The 19,992-nt window shown below is 40.6% G+C and overlaps 1 protein-coding gene across 2 annotated transcripts in view; it reads left to right on the top strand.

Moving 5' to 3' along the window:
* ccdc88ab (coiled-coil domain containing 88Ab) overlaps nucleotides 1-19,992 on the top strand; it is a 64,764-nt gene that overhangs the window by 12,899 nt on the left and 31,873 nt on the right. For both annotated transcript variants that reach the window (XM_054599714.1, XM_054599713.1), the window contains exon 4: nucleotides 14,403-14,472. In XM_054599714.1, the coding sequence (XP_054455689.1) occupies nucleotides 14,403-14,472 (70 nt within the window). The remainder of the gene's footprint in view (nucleotides 1-14,402; nucleotides 14,473-19,992) is intronic.

Below are 19,992 nucleotides of genomic sequence, written 5' to 3'. Positions count from 1 at the left end.
ATTCATTACATTGCAGCAACAGTGTCTGTGTTTTATGATGATCGGGAATTGAGCGTGACCCAGCATGCTGTTGCGACAGTGCAGTGAGTTTGGGAATGTTTATGTCCAGGCAGCCACACTGACAGAGACACAGCTTTCCCACACTTCAGACTCAGGACTGTGACCCATATCCTCAGGGGGCTGTGGCTGTGAAGAGCAGACTTACTGTACTTATCTCATAATTAAGTATTATTCAGTATGAAATGGAGAAACTGTGTATTTTGAGGCCTACTTTTGGCTGCATATAATTACATTTTTTTGGTAAATTGATAGTACTTGAATAAGACTAAACACTTCTTGTTGTTTTTTACATTTAGATTGGTCTTGCTGCTTCTATGTCTGAAGTTCCATCTTGAATTTAGCCCCAGATGTCAAGTGAAGAGTGTCACTGTTTGGATAATTGCTCCGATAGATCTAGTTTGGCTTGGTCCTTAACATCCTGTTAAACACTCACCATCTTATTTAAACAATCAGCCTATTGTGTAGACTTTGACGCTATAAGCCTGCAAAAGCTCCACTAGGCCGCCTCAAATGGACAGCAGTGTTATTATCGGTGTCAGTGTCAGTATTTGGGTCAGTAGAAGCTGGAGCTAAGTAGTGACCAGCAGAGTCGGAGGATGATGAGATGACGGGAAGAGATTGTATACATTGTACACTTTTGTAAAAACATTGCAAAAGCTTTTTTCTTTTAGTTTTGTTTTTTTAATCCTTTTTTAAGTTTTACATTTAAATTTCAGAATGTATTGAAAATGTACAGAACTTAACATAAACTTAAAGGTGAGTCAGCTTTAAAGGTCAGGTTAAAGGTGAGTCCATTTGGCTAAATTGTTCAATTCAAAGTGAGTTTTCTCTCTCTTTGAAAAATGGGTTAGTTAAGGAGTAAGTAAGCCTGATGCAACTTTTTCATTCCCAATACAGTCACCAATATCGAGGCATTGGGTAACTGTAGATACAGAGTATTGATCCGATACCAGAAATAAATTCTGAGTCACTTCCACTCAGTGAGACATACAGCTGTTTATTTTATGTGTAAGGCAACATCAGGCTTGATTAAACATAGTTTTCCTAACTTTGTAAAACTAAATGTAACAAACAAATACAAAGATATAAATGTGCTGAATTGTTTTTTATTAAAATCATGGTGCCCAATACCAGATCGGCCCATTGTCAACAGCACCCGATCAAACTATGAGTCAGTATCGAACCGATATCTCAAATTAGCATATGTAAGTAAACTGGTGCTGTTTTGGAGACCTAAATGCAGGGCAAGAAGTGCAGTCTCTATTTGTTTTGTTGGAATTAAACCCATTCTATTCTGGGTTGTTTTAGCTTTGAAAAAGATTGTAAGCCAACAAGGAAACACTTGTCCGTCTATGGTGTGCTGTTAATCTTCTCTTTTTGTCGCTGCATCGCTCTGTTGACCTCCTGGTCACACTATTGTTCAGCCACTTGTGTCTGCAGGCTCTACTTCACAGAGACCACCTACAGGTTAAATATTCTCTACAGATCCCTGCTGATCCCTATAGATCCTTGGTGTGTTTGTCAGCCCCCTTTTATGGCCTTTCAGGGTCTCAACAACCCACTCAATTGATATTTTTACAGAAATTTAGACTAAAACCAGACTGTGGCTCTTAGAAAAATAATTAGTTGCTGGTTTACATGGGGATATTGGTACTTCATGCCAAAGAGTTTGAGGTTGGAGGACATAAAAAGCCATGAGACCCTTTGAGTGTTTGCTCCTTGAATTATCTCAGTTATTTCATGCAAGCCCCTTTACTCTCCCTCTCTTTGATTTACAAGTAGTAGACTTTCAGTGACGAGACTTGAAGTTGTACTTAATTTACTGCTGCGATCATTGCAGGTGCTAATCAACTAAAAGCGTCAAGAGGGTGGAGGGTGTGTATTTAATCACAGTAAAGAGAGAGGAGACGGCTTAAAAATGCAAGACCACTAAGGAAGAGAGCAAGTGTGAGAGTCAAACAGAATGATCAGTCAACAAGAGACAGTATGTAGCAGAGTATGTAGCAGAACAGCACTCATGTGGGGAAGTTTATGTTTACATAAAATGGAAACACTCAAGTAATGTACAAGTACCTCAAAATGGCACTTGTACGCTACTTGAGAAAATGTCCTTGGTTACATTCCACCGCTGTTGGAGACCAAGAGTTTTTAAGAGTACTAGTTTTTAATAGTATCCTAATACTGCTCTCAAAGTGCAGCAGATTAATGAATTTAGTTTTATAATAAATAATATTGTCTGAGGGTCTTAGGTCCACCCACCTCATTTTCAGAAAATCCTATATGAAACACTGTACCCACTCACACACAGTTTCTGCTTTAGAATCAAAAGGAGCCGGTCCTTATTGGGTTAATGAGGGGGGAAATTGTCCTTGATATATGGTTTGCAGTAGTCTCCTTTTTCCTGTGGTTGTTTTATCGGTTACTGGTTTCCGGTTTCCAGAGCCATATGGACGCAGACGGAACCATTCAGGTCCTCGGCTAATGGACCTAGCAGGTTCTCAATTTATTGTACTGCTCAGCACTTTGGAAGATGAGTGAGTGGAAGCCTGGTATGGTTGGTTGCTTCATGTGATTCAATAAATTGATCTCACTTGAGACCCTTTTTAATTAGATTTTCTCAGAATCGGTTAGAAACCACTCTAGGTAAGGATATCACTGTATGTCAACAGAGGGAATGGTCTTTATGTTTTCTTCATGGAGCACAAGTGGAAAAAATCCTAAAGGTAATGCATTAAAGGAGACTGAATTCACTCCCATGAAGTCGATGTCTAACCGAATGCTACCGTGAAGTGGTGTCCATAGATATGTTGTCTCTTTTATTAAAGCGCTATATTTCATTTAGAGCATCTGGCGGGTCAGCAAGGGCTCCAATTCAATAAAGTCTTCCCCTCTTTCGTCCTCCCAAAGGCTCTTCTGGTGTCAGGAGATGACTAATCCATTAACCTTCCTGAACCGTTGAAGGTAGACAGTTGAGGATGTTTTCTGGGACTTTCCACTCCTCCTCCGAGCCCCTTCCCCTCCTCACGAGATGTCATCCTAGCAGTTTGTGTGTGTCATATTCCACATGGGAATCCCATTGAGATCGGCTTTGTGCACTGGTTGTTAAATGTGAATTGATTCAAGACAAGAATTTCAATAATAATGGTTTTCTTTTCATAGCTCTCTTTGGCTGAGCTTGAGTGTGCGTCTGCAATCAAAGTCTCTGTATTGGTTCCTGTACAGTAGATTGTGTAGGAGGAGGTCAATGTCTAGACTGCTTTCAGACTTTGATTTCAGAATCTGGCGAACAGATTAAGGCTGAACAGCTGTAAGCGTGTGTGTACTTGTGGGTATGAAAGTACTGTGCTTTTTTAAATGTTTCATATTAGCAGTCATGATGATTGTAGTAAAGTGAGGGTAAATGTTAATACTAGAAATTCTTGCATTTCTGTTTACTGAGTGGGATATTAACTTTTCCGGATACATGGTCATTTCTGTACCGCAGAGTCAACTGAAGGTTTCATTTTTCTGGTGGTCAGTCCAAATACGTACTGGGCCTCCTTTTTAATTTAGTGGCCTTGGTTTGGCATTCTTAAGCGGGGTGTAATACGGCGCTTCAGCCAGATGAACTGAATTCCTTGTGCTTTTTACTAGCTTCTCTCAAAGCTTGCTATGTGAATAATATTATCCTGGTTTATGAAAATCAGGCTCCGAGAGCATCTGGTGCCATTCAACGTCAGAACTACTCATTCAATTTGATGGGGTGGTAAAACCTTTTTTTACAGTGACAAAAATGTGGGTTCTTTAGTTTCATACAAAACTTTAAGCTCTCTTGAATCTAATTTAATGTTGATTAGTTTTATTCAGTCTATTGAGCACTATTGCACAGTTAAAAGCAACATCTTTCTCTGCTCCCATCCTTAAAATAGCTAAAGACGTTACTGTTGGAAATAAGAGCAGTTCTGTTTTTCTGTTTGCCACTGCTTTGGTTTGGGGTGTGTCTTAAACCTAAGGCTGGGAGCTCTGTTTTGACTGTTTAAAGGGTGACAGAGGGCACCATTCATGGTGAGCAGGCCTGGCCCCAAGGCTTTGCGAGGTTCTTTGGCGAGGCTCTGAAAATTAAGGTTATTAAGGATATGTTATCTGGCCCTCTTAACATGTATTATTAGTGATCATTTGTAGGCCAAGTTGAGACCATTGGTGCCCCCAGGCTGAAAGAAGAGACATTAAAACATTTATTTTTTCTTCTGACCTGTTATCTAAAATACTTGAAATTTTCATCATCACGGTTCTCATTTCTCATTCTCCTTATTCAAGCATTTCTTAAGATGAAGAAGAATTCAGTGTACTCAACTGATGCCTGGTTTTTCGTTTTTTTTCCCTTCTTGACCTAAAGCCTCACAAAGATGCTCTGTTGCTGAGCCAGAGCGAAGCTGAAACACTGACACACAAAGTACACTCTCTTACCCTCGTTCACATGCACACACACACACACAAAATGACTGTAATGTACACACACACACACACACACACACACACACACACACACACACACACACACACACACACAAAAACACACACACACAAAACACACACACACAAAAACACACACATGCAAAACACACACACACAAAAACACAAAAACACAAAAACTGCTGCAACATACTATATGCTTGTGTTTGGTTTGGACTTCATCTATAAAGGAGAAAAAAAAATGTCATCCTTGTTATGACAGCTTTTGCCTCAAGCCAGCAGTTATTTTTAATACCTTCAACTAGATCCCAGTCAAAACAAACTGATATATAAATATTTGTTAATACATTTTTGTCTGGAATTCCATATTGACTTCTTTTCTTGCTGCTCCTTTCAGCATCAGTCACGGGCAAATCTGTTTATTAGGGCATATGCTTGTAGCTGCAGGCTTAATGTGTGTTGTCATGCAGACTCACATGCTAGCTAGTCTGAACATCCTGTTGATGATGACGTAGCAGCTAGCTAACTAGTTTTTTAAACAATCACACTGGCTGTGGAGTTGTATGATTCAGTTAGGACTAGAATTAGATGACTCAAGTAATCCTTTTTATATTTGTACCGTTCCTGAAACCCTACCAGTGCTTGGTTTTGAATAGTTTCAAATACTATGATTGGCAGCAAAATGAGAAAAATATTATATAAGGACAATCTTCAAGCCATAAGCTTAATTTTGCAGCGCTGATGCAAAATTGTAATTCATTACTTGTTTCTCATCCGATTGAGTAGGTACCAAAACCACAAGCTGCTTTCAACAAGCTTACAAGTGTTCAGTATAGTTTCATCCAGCCTGGCGAAAAGCAAGTCAAATGGATTTATTAAAATCAAAGATTGGTCTGCTTTCACATGCCTATCATTGATATAATTGGATATGCATATATACAATGGCATAGCTTTTTGTTGATGAAACAAGACACATGTTTTGCATACATTTTGTATTTTGGGTAATTGAGATACTTTGCGGTTGTACATCAGCTTAATAATGAAACTGTAACATAAAAGAAATGAAGCTTTATTACAATAACCAAACAAATTCTTAGTGTTATAAGTTAACGTGTCCATCCCTTAATTCCTGGTTTAAAAATGACCTTTAGTGCAGCTGTTGTCATGGTATTCACAGTCCCTTGCAAGTTAAGGATTGCTTGTTCATCAGTCCTCTCCTTTTCCAAATTATTTTTTTCTGGATCTTTATGCTGACTCCCAACTCCATTGGCCCTTCAGCATTAAAGTTGTGGAATGTGGGTCCGTCAAGTGACATCAACATCACTTTGTCCATCATCTCTACTTTTAGAGATGACCTCTAATCTGTCTTGATTCGGCTGAGTCAGCTGAATCCCCTCTCACATACAGCTGAAGAGACTGGGGGGCGGGTTTTGTTGTTGTTTATAAGTTCAAATGTGGTAAAGCAAAAATATGTTTGACCTATTTCTCAAAATGGTTGCCAATGGCCGCCTGGCAACGCATACTGTTGAGACCTGCGATCTACTTTTCTGACTTTAATCAAGGGAAGTATTCTTGTAATCAAATGTAATTTATTGCCGCCGGCTGTCTTGTTTGCTGCTTACCATTGACAAGCACTCACTTATTCTGAGACATATTTGTACACGGACTGTGTTTGTACACTGTTTTTGAGCTTTAAAGGACTACATGTTCAGCGGTGTTACCGTTCACACCCAGAACCACTCACCAGTCACATCATATAACCACAGCCCTGACTGGGAACTGAACATTGGCTTACCAACATAACACAGTCTGCATACATTTCTACAAGCAGCTCCTTTTGTGTGTCTGTTCATGTGCTTAGTGAGTTAGAGCACATGTGAAGGGGAATTTGCAGCAGTTATGATGTAGGTTAGGTTCCCATATGCATATAAGCGGCTTATTTTTAGGCACTAGCAGAGTTTGTGCAATAAAGGGGAAGCTGGAAGCTGAGTTCTTCTTCTCCATCAGTGAACTAGAGCATAAATATCCAATAAATAAAATAAATCCAGTCTTAAAATGCAAAAACTTAAAGTAGTTTGAAGGTTTTCTCTTTTCTTTCATTAGTCCCACCTTTTATGATACAACATGTGGATAAAAAGAAGCCCATTTTAAATTGGTCACGTTTTATTGTAACATCCAGGTTGTATCAAGTAAACACATTTACTTTAAATCGTCTTTGCAAAAAAACTATTATCACAGCCGCTCTGCAAGTTGAGTCCAACAAAGCTATTGCGTAACAACTTAATTGAAAACAGTCGATCAGAGTTGATGGAACAATTAGCAGAAACAATCGTAGAGAGAGCAATAATTGCATGGACTTAAATTTTTATAGAATTGCATGGTTGTGGACTTCTCCAGTGTGAAGCAGAGGCCTGGGCTGATGGGGTGGAGGTGGAGGGGTCGGGCTCCCCCTCAGCCCACCTGCCTCCACCTTTGAGACGAGCAGCAGGATCTACCCTCGTTGGGCCTCAGGGGTCCGTTGTAAAAAGCACTCTGGCTGATAGATAACAGCGGAGAACAAAAGAAACGGGGTTCTAATGGCTCGTTCTCTCCTCCTCCTCGTGTAAGAGATGATCTGTCCATCTGGCCGACAGTAGACCCCGACTGCTGCCCTTTTCTCTGGAGTTCACTGTTGAGCCAAGAGCAACTGTTGTCAGGTCACGTCTAATTAATTAGTAGTTCACAAGCACATTAGCTTTATTTCACCTCTTTATTTATTAAATTTGCACATAACCAGGAGCTATGTGATGATTTATAGAATAACTTTCACAGGGTCATTCTTAATCCCCCATTATTCTTCTTTTTTTTTAAGTTAAGAGCTCTTTTGTCTTTCTGCAGGGCATCATAGACGATTTATTTTTTAAATGATCATTAAAGTAAAGAAAAAAGAAAAACATTGTTTGATCTGTTAGTGTTCCACAAGGTAATTAAACATTATCCAATCCAAAGTAGTCTAGCTTTGTACGCATTATGAGTCGCCCTTGTTGATTTAAAACCTTATTTGACCAGCTCCCATCTGTAGACAACCACTATTAAGATCATTTTTGTTTTCCTCAGTCTGAATAAGAGATGAAATAAATAGTATCAGTAGAAAGCCTTTAGTCATCTATCCCAGGGGTTTTCAAAGTGTGAAGAAAAATTTTCAGCTGAGCCCCCTCCAAAAAAAAAAATAATGTTCTAAATACCTGTGTTTTGAAAGCTATCTTAATTATTTTACATTTTAAACATCTCTGATCATAATTTTAAAACATTTGAAACATATCTTTGATTTTTTAACATATTTTTTAAACATTACAACATCTTCCGACCACTATTAAGATCATTTTTGTTTTCCTCAATCTGAATAAGAGATGAAATAAATAGTATCAGTAGAAAGCCTTTAGTCATCTATCCAATAGGCTTCTGGAGGGATGCTGAACTGCATTGCGCAAATCCCCCTTTGTGTTCTTATGGGTCTATTATAGTGCTGAACAGCAGGACCAGCTCTCATTGCAGTGATTCAGTTCACGGGGCTGTATAGTGATATCAGGTGTTTATTGTCTGTGTGTGTGTCTGTGTGTGTGTGTGTGTGTTTGTTAGATGTGAGAGGAAGAGGAAGCAAGCTCCTTCCTATTGTTGGTGGTAATAACCTTTTCAAGTTCATAATCACTGCAGTTTTTCAGCAGGAGAGAAGTCCGCAGTGCCTTACCCAGGAGAGGGCTTATGTGTGTGTGTGTGTGTGTGTGTGTGTGTGTGTGTGTGTGTGCGTGTGTGCGTGTGAACGTTTGTACATGTGTGTCAGACTCCCTAGCATGGGGAGAATAAACCCATCTCCTCGTTTCTATGGTAACACTCCATGTCTGCAGAATGGGTGTGATTCAGGCTTTCAGGGTTCAGGCATCATTTGTACACACATGCGCACACACACACACACACACACACACACACACACACACACACACACACACACACACACACACACACACACACACACACACACACACACACACACAGAGTGGCAGTACAATTAGTCCCCTGTTTAAATCTGTGCCGGCAGCGGAACTTGTGCTTGGGTGGATAGATGGGAAGGAGTAGGAGGGAGTGGTGTGTACAATTAGTCCCCTGTTTAAATCTGTGCCGTGCAGCGGAACTTGTGCTTGGGTGGATAGATGGGAAGGAGTAGGTGGGAGGTGTGTGTATGTGTGTGTGTGTGTGTGTGTGTGTGTGTGTGTGTGTGTGTGTGTGTGTGTGTGTGTGTGTGTGTGGGTCTGTTGGGGAGGGCTAGTTAAACAGACAGGGCTCCTGTGTGACGCAGCAGACTCATAACCTTTCCACTGACACCACTTTAACACAAACGTATACACCTGCCTGTAAGAGCACATACACTACTGTCTTAGCACCCCTTTGCCATGTAGTGCGCGTGTGTGTGTGTGTGTTCCGTCATCTACCAAACTGATGGATCAGCAGAATATTATCTCAATTATCAGCAGACAAGAGCTTAAGACAATAGAGCAGGATGCAGACCTCCTAATCGTTTAAGGTTTAGTATATCTGCCTCATAATGGTCTTTTAAAAAATATTCTTCAGTAAATCCCTTTCTATGTTTTAATGGAGGATGTCAGAGATTTCCTTTTAGGAGGAAATGTCGGAGCAGCACTGTGAGGATGAGGCAGATCAATATTTTTGTTAAAGCATATAAGTTCAACAGATCTGCAGAGCTAATTTGAAGACTTGATGGAGCCGCTCACATGAACATAAAGGCACGCGCCCCACTACCACTTCTCTGTGCACCAAATATATTGAACGAGCAAATCCCATTGTGTTGGACAAGCTCTCTCCTTTTAACCAACGCCTCATTCTATCAGTCTGTCTAAATGTCTCCGTGGGATGGAAGAGGAGCTGTGAATCCTGCTGGAATCAATAATACAGCAATATAGTGTCGGGATAGGGGGAGGGGGGATGGGGGGGGAAAGGAAATGAAAGATGGTGAGAAGAGGAGGCAGCTCAGCCTTGCGTGCCTGGAGTGAGAAGTGTTGGAATCAAAGCTGCATCTCTCTCCTTCTCTCAGTCGTCCCTTCCCCACTCCATTTCTCTTTTATTCACGACCATCCCTCCCTCCTCCTCACTATGTGAATAATGGCTTTATTTAAATTTAAATGATTGACTCTTCCCTATTCCCCTATGTGTGTATTGGATATGATTAGATAGCGTGTATATTGGAGAGTGACATAGTGACTGAGCAAAGGACGTTTCTGCTGCCACAGCTACAGTCAAGCTCTTACATTTGAAAGTGTGTGTGTGTGTGTGTGTGTGTGTGTGTGTGTGTGTGTGTGTGTGTGTGTGTGTGTGTGTGTGTGTGTGTGTGTGTGTGTGTGTGTGTGTGTGTGTGTGTGTGTGTGTGTGTGTGTGTGTGTGTGTGTGTGTGTGTGTGTGTGTAGCCCGTCACCGTGACATGATCAGTGTGCTGGCTGGTCTCCCTCCTGCAGTGTCCATCATGTTTTATGTATGAGAGCTAAGCCTTTTGCAAGCTAATCCGAGAGGCATATTGGTCTACTGTAGTTTAGCTTTATTAGCCTGCAGCTAATCCTCATAGCATGTTATAACTCACATCTTTCAAAAATACAGCCCTTTATGTACATACACTATTTGACTGATAAAATACTTAAGGTGTTAGAAGTGCGTCCATCAGTTCATCCATCAATCAATTTCATTAATACCATACAAATAACGTTGGCTGGTCTTGCGTGCCTTTTGTTAGCCCAAACAAAGAGGTTACCAATAAAAGCATAACATATAGACATTGTGCTGCACATTAATCTGCACATTAGGTGGGAGAGCTAAAGCAGAGACGGTGCTTTGCTCTGCAGGAAAGACTCAGTGGTGTTAGCACTCTGGAAATCGATAAATCATCTAGTCTGCATTAGTCCTGTAGTGCTACAATCTGTCTTTTGTACTGTTATAAAGTCAGATATAGAATACCGATTAAAAATGAGAGGAAAAAAAACATCAGATGCTGTTATTTTTTTTCCAGAAAGCTCTAAGCTAACACCCAGGCAGATCAGAGGACTACAGACTGTAAGAGCAGTTCAATAGATCCTTGAGAAAGGAAGAAAAGGGAAGACAAGTGGAACTGAATAGACAAAGTGGTGCCTTAAGCTCACGACTCCGCACAGTACAGATCATACCATTGCAAACTCAAGACACTTGTGTTCAGTAAAAGATAAATTCTTCAAATTTCTAGCTGTGTGAACCTGTAGTGATGAAGTGAGAGTGACTATTTTGGTGGTCTTTTAAAGAGAAAAGGATTGACAGAAAAGAAGCCCTGGCCTGAAATGTCGTGCTTGCACAGCAAACACATGGTGCCATTAAAGGGGGCAGGTGTGAGCATGTGTTGATGGGAGGCAGTGGTCAGAAGTGAGACAGGTGCTTGTGGAGAAGGAGAGAAAGCTGTGTGTGTGTGTGTGTCTTTCTTCTCTGTGGTGACTCATCATTTTCTACAAAGCTAAAAGTAGTATTTGCAGTTTACAGGAGAACAAGAAATGTAAAAACTGTTTAATCTCTTAGTTGTCATCTTCACATCTCTTCCTCTCCAAAACTGATGAAGGAAACTACTCGGCAAAATAAAGATATCAGGGTGACTCCAGGCTCCATGGTTTCCATTGATGATGCAGATTTTTAGTGTCTTGGCAGATTCTGCCCACAGCGGCTGTCATGAGTTCTTCATGGTGGATTGGCTTTCAGGCACACCAAATGCTTCTCTGTGAGACACCAACTGTGGCTGTCTGAGCTCCGCTGATTATTCTGTCTGACGCTTGTTGAGTCAATCTGTCTCAGTCATCGGACAGAAAGACTGTTTGGACGTTTCTGACTGGAACTGTCCGCTACAGTATCACTCATCATTAGTATCAGGGTGGATTATTTTTTCTGTTTCACTGTATTTGTCGTTGTCTATGCATTTATAAAACATTTGATTGTTTTTTTCCATTACTGGTAGAACAGATGATAACAGGCTGAGTCTATTTACAAGACCAACATACCGGTAATTCGCTCTAGAAGATATTAATCGCATATCTGGAAAAGGGAATAGTCTCATTTATGTTCTGTTGACTGGTTTGGAAATAACTGGCTTTTTTTTTTTTTGTCAACGACCCTGTTTGACCCCATACACTGGGGTAAACAGAGATGGACAGATGGGGCAAATGAGGTCAGTGCTGATATCACCATGACAGAAAACCGTGACAACCACGCTCCTAATTTAACAACTGTGACTGACGATCAGTGCAACCCAAACTTTGATCTTCACCTCAGGTCATGAAAGCTTCTTTTGAATACATTCAGTGGGCATGTACTGAACTGCAGACAATTTGTTTTTTTACATGTGAGAATACATTCATTTACCTTTTTTCTCAAATCAAAATGTGGTACTGTATGAGTTCTTTTTTACCACACACATTTTATGAGTTAACTGGAAAACCTTACCCACAGTCATCAACAAGGGGATGGGCAAAAATACACACATAACACTTACAAAGTACAGTATTGTACATAACATGTTGTAGCAGTTCCTTTTTTTATTTGTCACTCTGTGCTACTATCTGCTTGAAACCAGATGTGAGTGATATAGTGGAAATCTGCCCCCCCATTCTTCACCTCTTCCTCTATAAACCATTGGTTTTCTGTCTCTGCGTCAAATCAAACAGCCGACAAAAGGTTCAGACGACCACAGGTGTCAGTCGGCTCCGCTGCAAGCTCTGATAAGGAGGATTTAAATCTGAAGTTGTGTTTGCGACTGTACTGAATACATTTGCCTTGACATGGAGAACCGATGACGCATTTAGGTTCGAGAATCAACAAGCACATTATGTACGAACACATTTTTATGTGAGAAAAGAGGAACTGAGACATGGTGTTAAAAAAACCTTGGAAGAAAGGCTGCAAATTTAAAATTTTATTAAAACCAACGCCAAGGAGTTTGCAATTTATACTATTCAAATTTATTTTGCTTCTACACATCTTTATTGCTGAACAGTAAAAACATGAATATGGTAATATTGACTATATGTTGTATTTATCATGTTAGGGGCTCGTAAACCTACTCATTAATTTAAGGTGAGGTGGTCAATCTCAAAACAGCTCTTCATCTTTCCCCAGATTAGAAAAAATATATAAATATTGTTTGTAGAAGTCTATGACAGTAAATAATATCCTATTAAGTAAGGTGTCTTTGACTTGGCATTAGCCATGGCAAGTAGCAGTGGTTTACCTTTTTTCTATCCCTGCAACATTTCTGCTACTAAAAGGATCATTTTTAGGTAGATTCAATGTGTGGAAGATTTTTTGGGTATACAGCTTAGTTTGTTGCTGCTTTCAATCATTCTCAAAATGATCACAGTTCTGGCTCTATTTTTAACCAATAGAAACCACCAAATGATGTCAGCTTTCCTGCCCAGCTTTTACCTCAACATTGAGGTAATGCAATATGTATAGGGCAGATGGTTATGACGGGAGGGGGGAGGGGGGGTTTCGCCAATGACCCTTACTTATATAAGCCTCTTTGTCAAGACATCAGCAGAAACCTGCATAGAATAGTCAAACTGTCGGCTCTAATGAGTTCTTTCCACCTGATGGCAAAGAGCAGACATGAAATATTTATTGTTAGGTGACCTTCATGTCCGTAAAGAAACCGGCCTTTCTTTTCAACAGAACTGTGGTTTGGACTTTGTTTGTACTGCTCCTAAGGTCAGGACTGCAAAACTATTTTGTCAGGCTGCTGATGAGTGATCCGCTCCATCCACGATTTTCTAATGTAGCATCATAACAAATTGCAATACACTTTGCATCATGAGAGATCACAGAGATAAGTCAATATAAATATGTAAAGACATGAATGTCAGTAATTTGTTGTTGCTAGTAGCTTGTTTGTGCACCATTGCAGTGACCATAATTTTATGATTTACTTCACTTAAACCCAAACATTCCCATTAAGTACCCAACCAACCCTTACCATATGTGTGACTGTATGTGTGTGTGTACACATTGGTGCACGTGTCTGCATGAGGGCTGTAAACTGCAGCTCAAAGTTTCATTTTGGTTTACATGATTGACATGTGAACAGAGGGGGCCCTGCAGCAAAACCCGCACCAGCAATTTAACCCACATAAATAACACTGTCACTTCCATCATCTCACACACACACACACACACACACACACACACACACACACACACACACACACACACACACACACACTACACTAGTGCACATGACACCATCACTCTGTCCACTATAGGAGAGTCTTTTGAAGTCTACAGGTCGCCCACATTGTAACACTGTTTCACCTTAAACTCCAGGATTGCCACTCACTATTACTGTGTTTGATCTGAGAGGTTTTTACAGTCAAATAGCTGCAGCCCTTCACACTGTCAAAGCCCAGAGGATCATCATCATTATTATGTTAGGGTTGTATATTCTTAATGTAGTGCCGAAACTTGTCTCAAATGGGGATGTGCACTAATAACCTATGTTCTCTTAGATTACAAGGACACATGTGGAAAGCTGTTTTAATTGTTTTTTCATCGTGAGCTTTTATTTGGACTAACACTAATGGAATTACAATAATTTCAACAGTCAAACATAAACTATACTTTAAGTGTTTGGTCAATATGTCAATTAAAAATTCAAGCACACTCCTTTTGACATAATCTGATACTTAAAATGTCTTAAAAACAATTAGAATTAGATCGATTGAAGTTATTTGGGCTAGCTTTGGGTCATGCAAAGTGTCTCTCTATTTTCATATCTGTAATTATTTTTTTTAATGCTCAATGGTGATCTCTCTTCCTGACTTCCTTTTAATTTTTTTGTGTTACAGGAGACCCTCCAGCAGCTGGTGATGATGCCTTTACCAAACGTGCTGATACTGGGCCGCAACCCTCTGTCTGGTAAGTGTCAGTGTGCTTAACAATACAACCACAATATTATACAGACTAAGACTCTGACCAATGTTGTGCCGGTTTTACATTCCTGTAGTTGAATCACTTGAGCAGCAAGCATGTGTATAGTTCACAAGGAGGACAAATGTGATTTTGCAGATGACTTATTAGAATGCAAAAATAGACTTCTTTTAATTATCCATTGCTTTGATGATTTAAGTGACTTTCTCTCTGGCTGTAGATTTCATTTTCCAGCTACTTTCTTTCTTTGTTTCTCCATTAACTCGATAATGAGCTGCCAATTTGGCCGTCATTCATAACCCCACGCTATTTAAAAAGATGGACTTGATGGCAAAATTAGAAGGGACTCATCCGAAGACAGTGAACAGTGCTGATTTTATTGTTGAGGTGATGGGAAATGGACAGATTAATGGGTTGGTTTCAAGGACACATTAACACTAGTCTTTTAAAACAAAGGCAAATTAAAGTTTTTTTTAATGCTAAAATGCTTTGGGACCCACATTCTAAGCCAACAGACTTTTATGTGGTAACTTTAGCATTATTTTTTATAAAGTATTGTTTTTAAAAAGGCACATTTGGAGCATTTGATGATAGATTCTAACCTTGACTGCATGTGTTTCTCTGAGACATGGTTGATCTAAGGATATAAGAAGGAAAAAGCAGTATTACAAAGTTAATTTCTACGACTCAGAAACATAATTATACTTCTGGCTATAAAAACACTGTTGACGGGGCTTGTTTACGTCACTGTCTTTTATGAGAACAAGTAAAAGTAAACCACAACCTGAAACGTTGTGGTTAATGATGATCTAAGATGAGGGATAACAGAAGGTAGGCTTACTCTGTGCACATCCATCACCTGAAGGGCTAAATTAATTAATTAACAGTTTAGCAGCAGAAGCTTAGACTAACTGAACCCAGACATTTGATATGTCTGAGCAGCTTTAAAGCAACAGTAGTGCAGGGTTAAGTGTTTTTATTTTGCGAAAACATTTTTCGAGCAGCTTGACCTCTGCAGCCCCAAATGCTACTTGATATCCCAACGTGACCCAGATGGAGCCTTTGAGGTAAGGGATAAGATAAGTAATAGCAGGCCATAATTTTAGATCATGGTCTGCTGGCTGTGGAAATAAAAGGATTTTCTTGGATAAAAGGAGAACTATGTGATGGAAAAAAATGCTTCGATGCGAAGATAAATTATAGGCACGTGGCCACACTGGAAAACTTCAGCTCCAAAAAATACAAGGTCATCGGATTTGTTTTTTTGGGGGGGAAAAGTGTGTCCACACAAAGCTGCATAGCCTTTTGTCTACATCTCTGGGATGTCAATTGTTTCCAGGCTCAGCTGCCAAGGCGTGTTGAAGGATATCCATACCTGTTTTTTATGCAGATGAAATGGCTTCTTAATCCCTGTCCTCCTTCAGCTGCTTTTGTCACACTTTCACCACAGCCTTTGCTTCTATTTTGGGGCTTTTCATCACTTTTTCCATGGTCACAGTTGCCTCTTTAATTTTCATACGCCCCCACAAGCATGAAGGGTAAATAAACTAACAATAAGAGGCCACAGTGAGTACACACACGTAGGTGTGTGTTCGTCGTGTTTGACTGCGCTTCTGTTTCATGCATGGATAACTTTGTTGTTTATTACCTTTAGAGGTAAAACATCTACCAATGCCCTGCTAAAAAACAAGTTTTCCGAAGTATTTTTTCAACAGGTTATTAAACGTAAAACCATTAGCATCGTGAAGCCAAGTACGATCCTTTCATGAACAGAACTCCTAAAATAATGTCAACTGTTTGAATTTCACAGCAGTACATTTCTGAACAGCTACTATATGTCCAACAGCTTGAACAACCCGATCTGCAGCCTCACACAGCAGCCTTACAAATGACTGAAGCGAATATTAAGTGAATGCTCAAGACGACATAACTCAGATGAGAGCGGAGGGCAGCTCCGAGCAAGTGGACCAGAGCAGACAGAAAGCATTAGACTGCATTCCTCGGGGTTTCTTCTGCCCTTTACCCTCTAGCTTGTCAGATAATCAGTCAGTCAGTCAGTCAGTAAGACCAGCGCTGGCTGTGGAGTCTGACGCTCTGGCTCAGCCTCTGCCAGCTGAAAGTCATTTGGCCATGTGGCTTTTATTATGCTCTCATTAGGGGGCAGGGGACGTGTGTGTGTGTGTGTGTGTGTGTGTGTGTGTGTGTGTGTGTGTGTGTGTGTGTGTGTGTGTGTGTGTGTGTGTGTGTGTGTGTGTGTGTGTGTGTGTGTGTGTGTGTGTGTGTGTGTGTGTGTGTGTGTGTGTGTGTGTGTGTGTGTGTGTGTGTGTGTGTAAGTTGGTGGGTGGGGGAGGGGTGTGTTCAAAACTGTGAACAGTGGGAATGAACTGTGGTACCCCCCAGGCTCTGGTTTACCTTGGTCTGCCTTGTATATACACGCACAGCGAGATGCACAGACACACGCTCCCTTGTGCATGCAAGCAGAGTTTAGTGAGTATGCACGCACGCACAGACACACTAACACACACACACAGTGCCTTCTTTGTTGAAGCCTATGCATTTTCAGCAGCGATCTGGTCTGATCTTCTGAACACTAAATTGTTTCCCCTCAAAATATATTTGGGACTATCAGTGTTCTTACTCCGTCACCCCAAAATGTCTGATGCTGGTACCCGTTCCACTAAAGTCATCTATGTTATCATTATTTCATAAAGTCAGTCTGCAACAGTAACTGACGACATAAACATAATATCCTCTTTCCACTACTTTGAGCATAAATATGGCCAAACATGTCGATGGAGCAAAACATGGTTTTAGCTGAAAGCTCCTCTCAATGAGCAGAACAGTAGCAACAACAGCAAAGACAACTGTTGACAGCTGACAGAAAGCATTAACCGAGTGGCCTGACAGTTGTGTGTGTGTGCAAATGAGTAGCTTTTCCAGCAAAAATAACGGGCCTGACTGTTTTTTCTGTACTAGACAGTGTTCCATGTGTGTAGGCGAATATTTGGTGTGTTTACGCAGTCTGTTTCCACAGTGTTGTGGTGTTTACTGTCTCCAAAGGAAAGAATAGAATAGACTGATTTGTTTTTGTGTGTGTAGGACTGAGAAAGCTATGAGAATGAAGAAAAACAGAAGAAAAAGCTCATTTGACCAGTATGTTTTTTTTGTATCTTATGATTTTTCTTTTATGATTATTTTAAGCTGGGTCAACGCTTCTTGTGTAAAAGCAGACCAGGTTGTTCAGACATGGTTGCTTATGTCACACTCTATCTTGTCTTATAAAACACATATGCCCCTGAAATAATGTGAAAATGAGGTCCAGCCAGCTCCATCTTCTGCTCCAGTGAGATGGGCTGAATATACTCTGGCATGCTGTCAAACCAATATCAGATTGCTTTTACCAGTTTCACCACTGACATGCGAGTCATCGGGGTCCTGAATGACTCTATTCATCATGGCAGAAGAGAGGGTTGTAGCCGTTGATCGCACATGCACTCAGCCACACTTTTGTTCTCACTCTTAATCACTCACATCCTCACACGCCAGATTAACAATGGCGGTGCAGGAAGAAAGGTTAGTCACTGTCCGTCTGACCTCATGTCTCCTGCTCGGAGGATAAAGCAGGGAGGAAGGAGAGGAGGTGAAAAAGAGAAGCCTCGATGAGTGAATGCAAACACTCGGGAGGTACAGATGATTTGTAACAATGTTAAAGGAAGGAAGGAAGGAAGGAAGGAAGGATGGGTGGATGTGTGTTGCAGAGAATTAATGGATGGAAGAAGGGAGGGAGAGAGGGAAGGAGAAAAGAGGAGGCTAGCAGAGTGATGGTAGCTCCTCCTTGCTGCTGCTGCTGGAGGGAGATTTCTGTTTTCTATTTTCAACCCTGCCTCATCCTTCCTCCTGCTCTCTCTTTCTCTCTCTCACTGTCTCTATTTCGATATCTCTCTGTTGTGTTTGTTTCTTGTGCTCTGTGGTTCTTTCCCCTCTTTTGTCTCTTTTCCTTTCATCTCTACCACTTACCATTTCTCCCTCTTGTTCCCCCTCTCTAGCTGTATAAATTATTTATCCTATGATGGTCCTTATCTTTCCTATGTTGCCTCAGTAGATTTGCTGAGCTAAATCCATTCCCCCGACTAGAATAGGTTCCTATAGCTCTAATAGTGCACCGTTAAGCCCTGCAGCTTTGAGAATTAAGTTCAAATTTGCTCTTATTCTCTTCAATATTTCTTCTCACATCCTGAATGCAGGTGCTGATTAAGAGTTTTCTTGTACTGACTAAGCATAAAACGGTGACATCCTGTCGGCTGATAGCACACCATCATAATAGCAGGAATGGAAAATGAGGTTTTTCCGAAGTGGATTGATAGCAAGAAACTTGAGTCTTCATTTGAGCTTTTCCATCAGTGTCCCAGTTAACACCCATAATGCCGTGTCATTTATGTCTGAGTGCTACTTGGTACAATCAGTCCTCTGCAGCTGCAGTTATTTAATCAAATCGGTTATGTCTGCAGCAGAAGGCGCAGGTATGCTACGAAATAACTAGTTTGAGTTTGGCTGTTTGGAACAACAACAAACACTTTTTCCTGGTCAGACGTCAAAGGTAGGGTGAAAAACCTGCTGCCATAGAGAGGAATGAGACGTGATCACTTTTTAGAATTGGGGTTAATGGTTTTAGATTCAGCCATGCATAGTGTTGCACTTGGTTGTACACACAAAAGATGACAGAGGTAGATGTGTAAAGAATAACAAAAGTGATGTATGATTGTAAACATGTATAAAGTTTCAGATTGCCAGACACAACCCTGACGTCCAAAAGGCGTGAGGAGAGGTGGTTTCAGATGTTGTTCGACCATCTGGCAAGCTCTTCTCTTGGAGTATACTGACGCCATTACCTGTACACAATGCTATATAGCACTCAACCAGACTAGAACATGTTTTCTTTAGCTGTAATGTCCTACCCAAAGCTGGAAAGTTCCCCCTAGACATAGAAAAACAAAATCCACCGTGTTTCCTTGGCCTCAGTACAGAACAAATGTAATTACAGCTGAATTTCCATATCCCGATGGACACATCCAAACATTTTCCAGTCTTAATAGGTAAATCAACAGTGAAATTGCATACAGAGGGAAAAGGCCGCTGCAAAGCTTCAGTTTTAGTCGGCTGTAATGCAAAATAACCTGCCGTGACATCACCGATTTGGGCCATGGCCAAAAGTACAAAGTTTCAGACTAGAGTGCAGCGCAGCAGGTTTCTTTCTCTTATCAGTGTGGGTTTGTCCTTTAAACTCCTAGTTTGGGCCTATGATCAGGGATTAATTGTCATGAGGATAATATTGGTTTCACATTTAAAAGATGACCATTTATTCTGCCACATCATGACCACATGAAGGTCTCGATTGCTCAGTAACACATTGCCTTGTCTGTCTCTATTGATTCAAGTAGATTGAGAGAAGGGAGATTGATTTGTTAGTCAGGAGGATTCTGTCAAATGGATGGATAGATTCTCTGTTTT

The sequence above is a fragment of the Anoplopoma fimbria genome, chromosome 6 (assembly GCF_027596085.1).
Source record: "Anoplopoma fimbria isolate UVic2021 breed Golden Eagle Sablefish chromosome 6, Afim_UVic_2022, whole genome shotgun sequence".
NCBI classification, from domain to species: domain Eukaryota; kingdom Metazoa; phylum Chordata; class Actinopteri; order Perciformes; family Anoplopomatidae; genus Anoplopoma; species Anoplopoma fimbria.
Note: the sequence above shows the minus strand (reverse complement) of the source record. Positions and strands in the feature narration are given on the sequence as shown.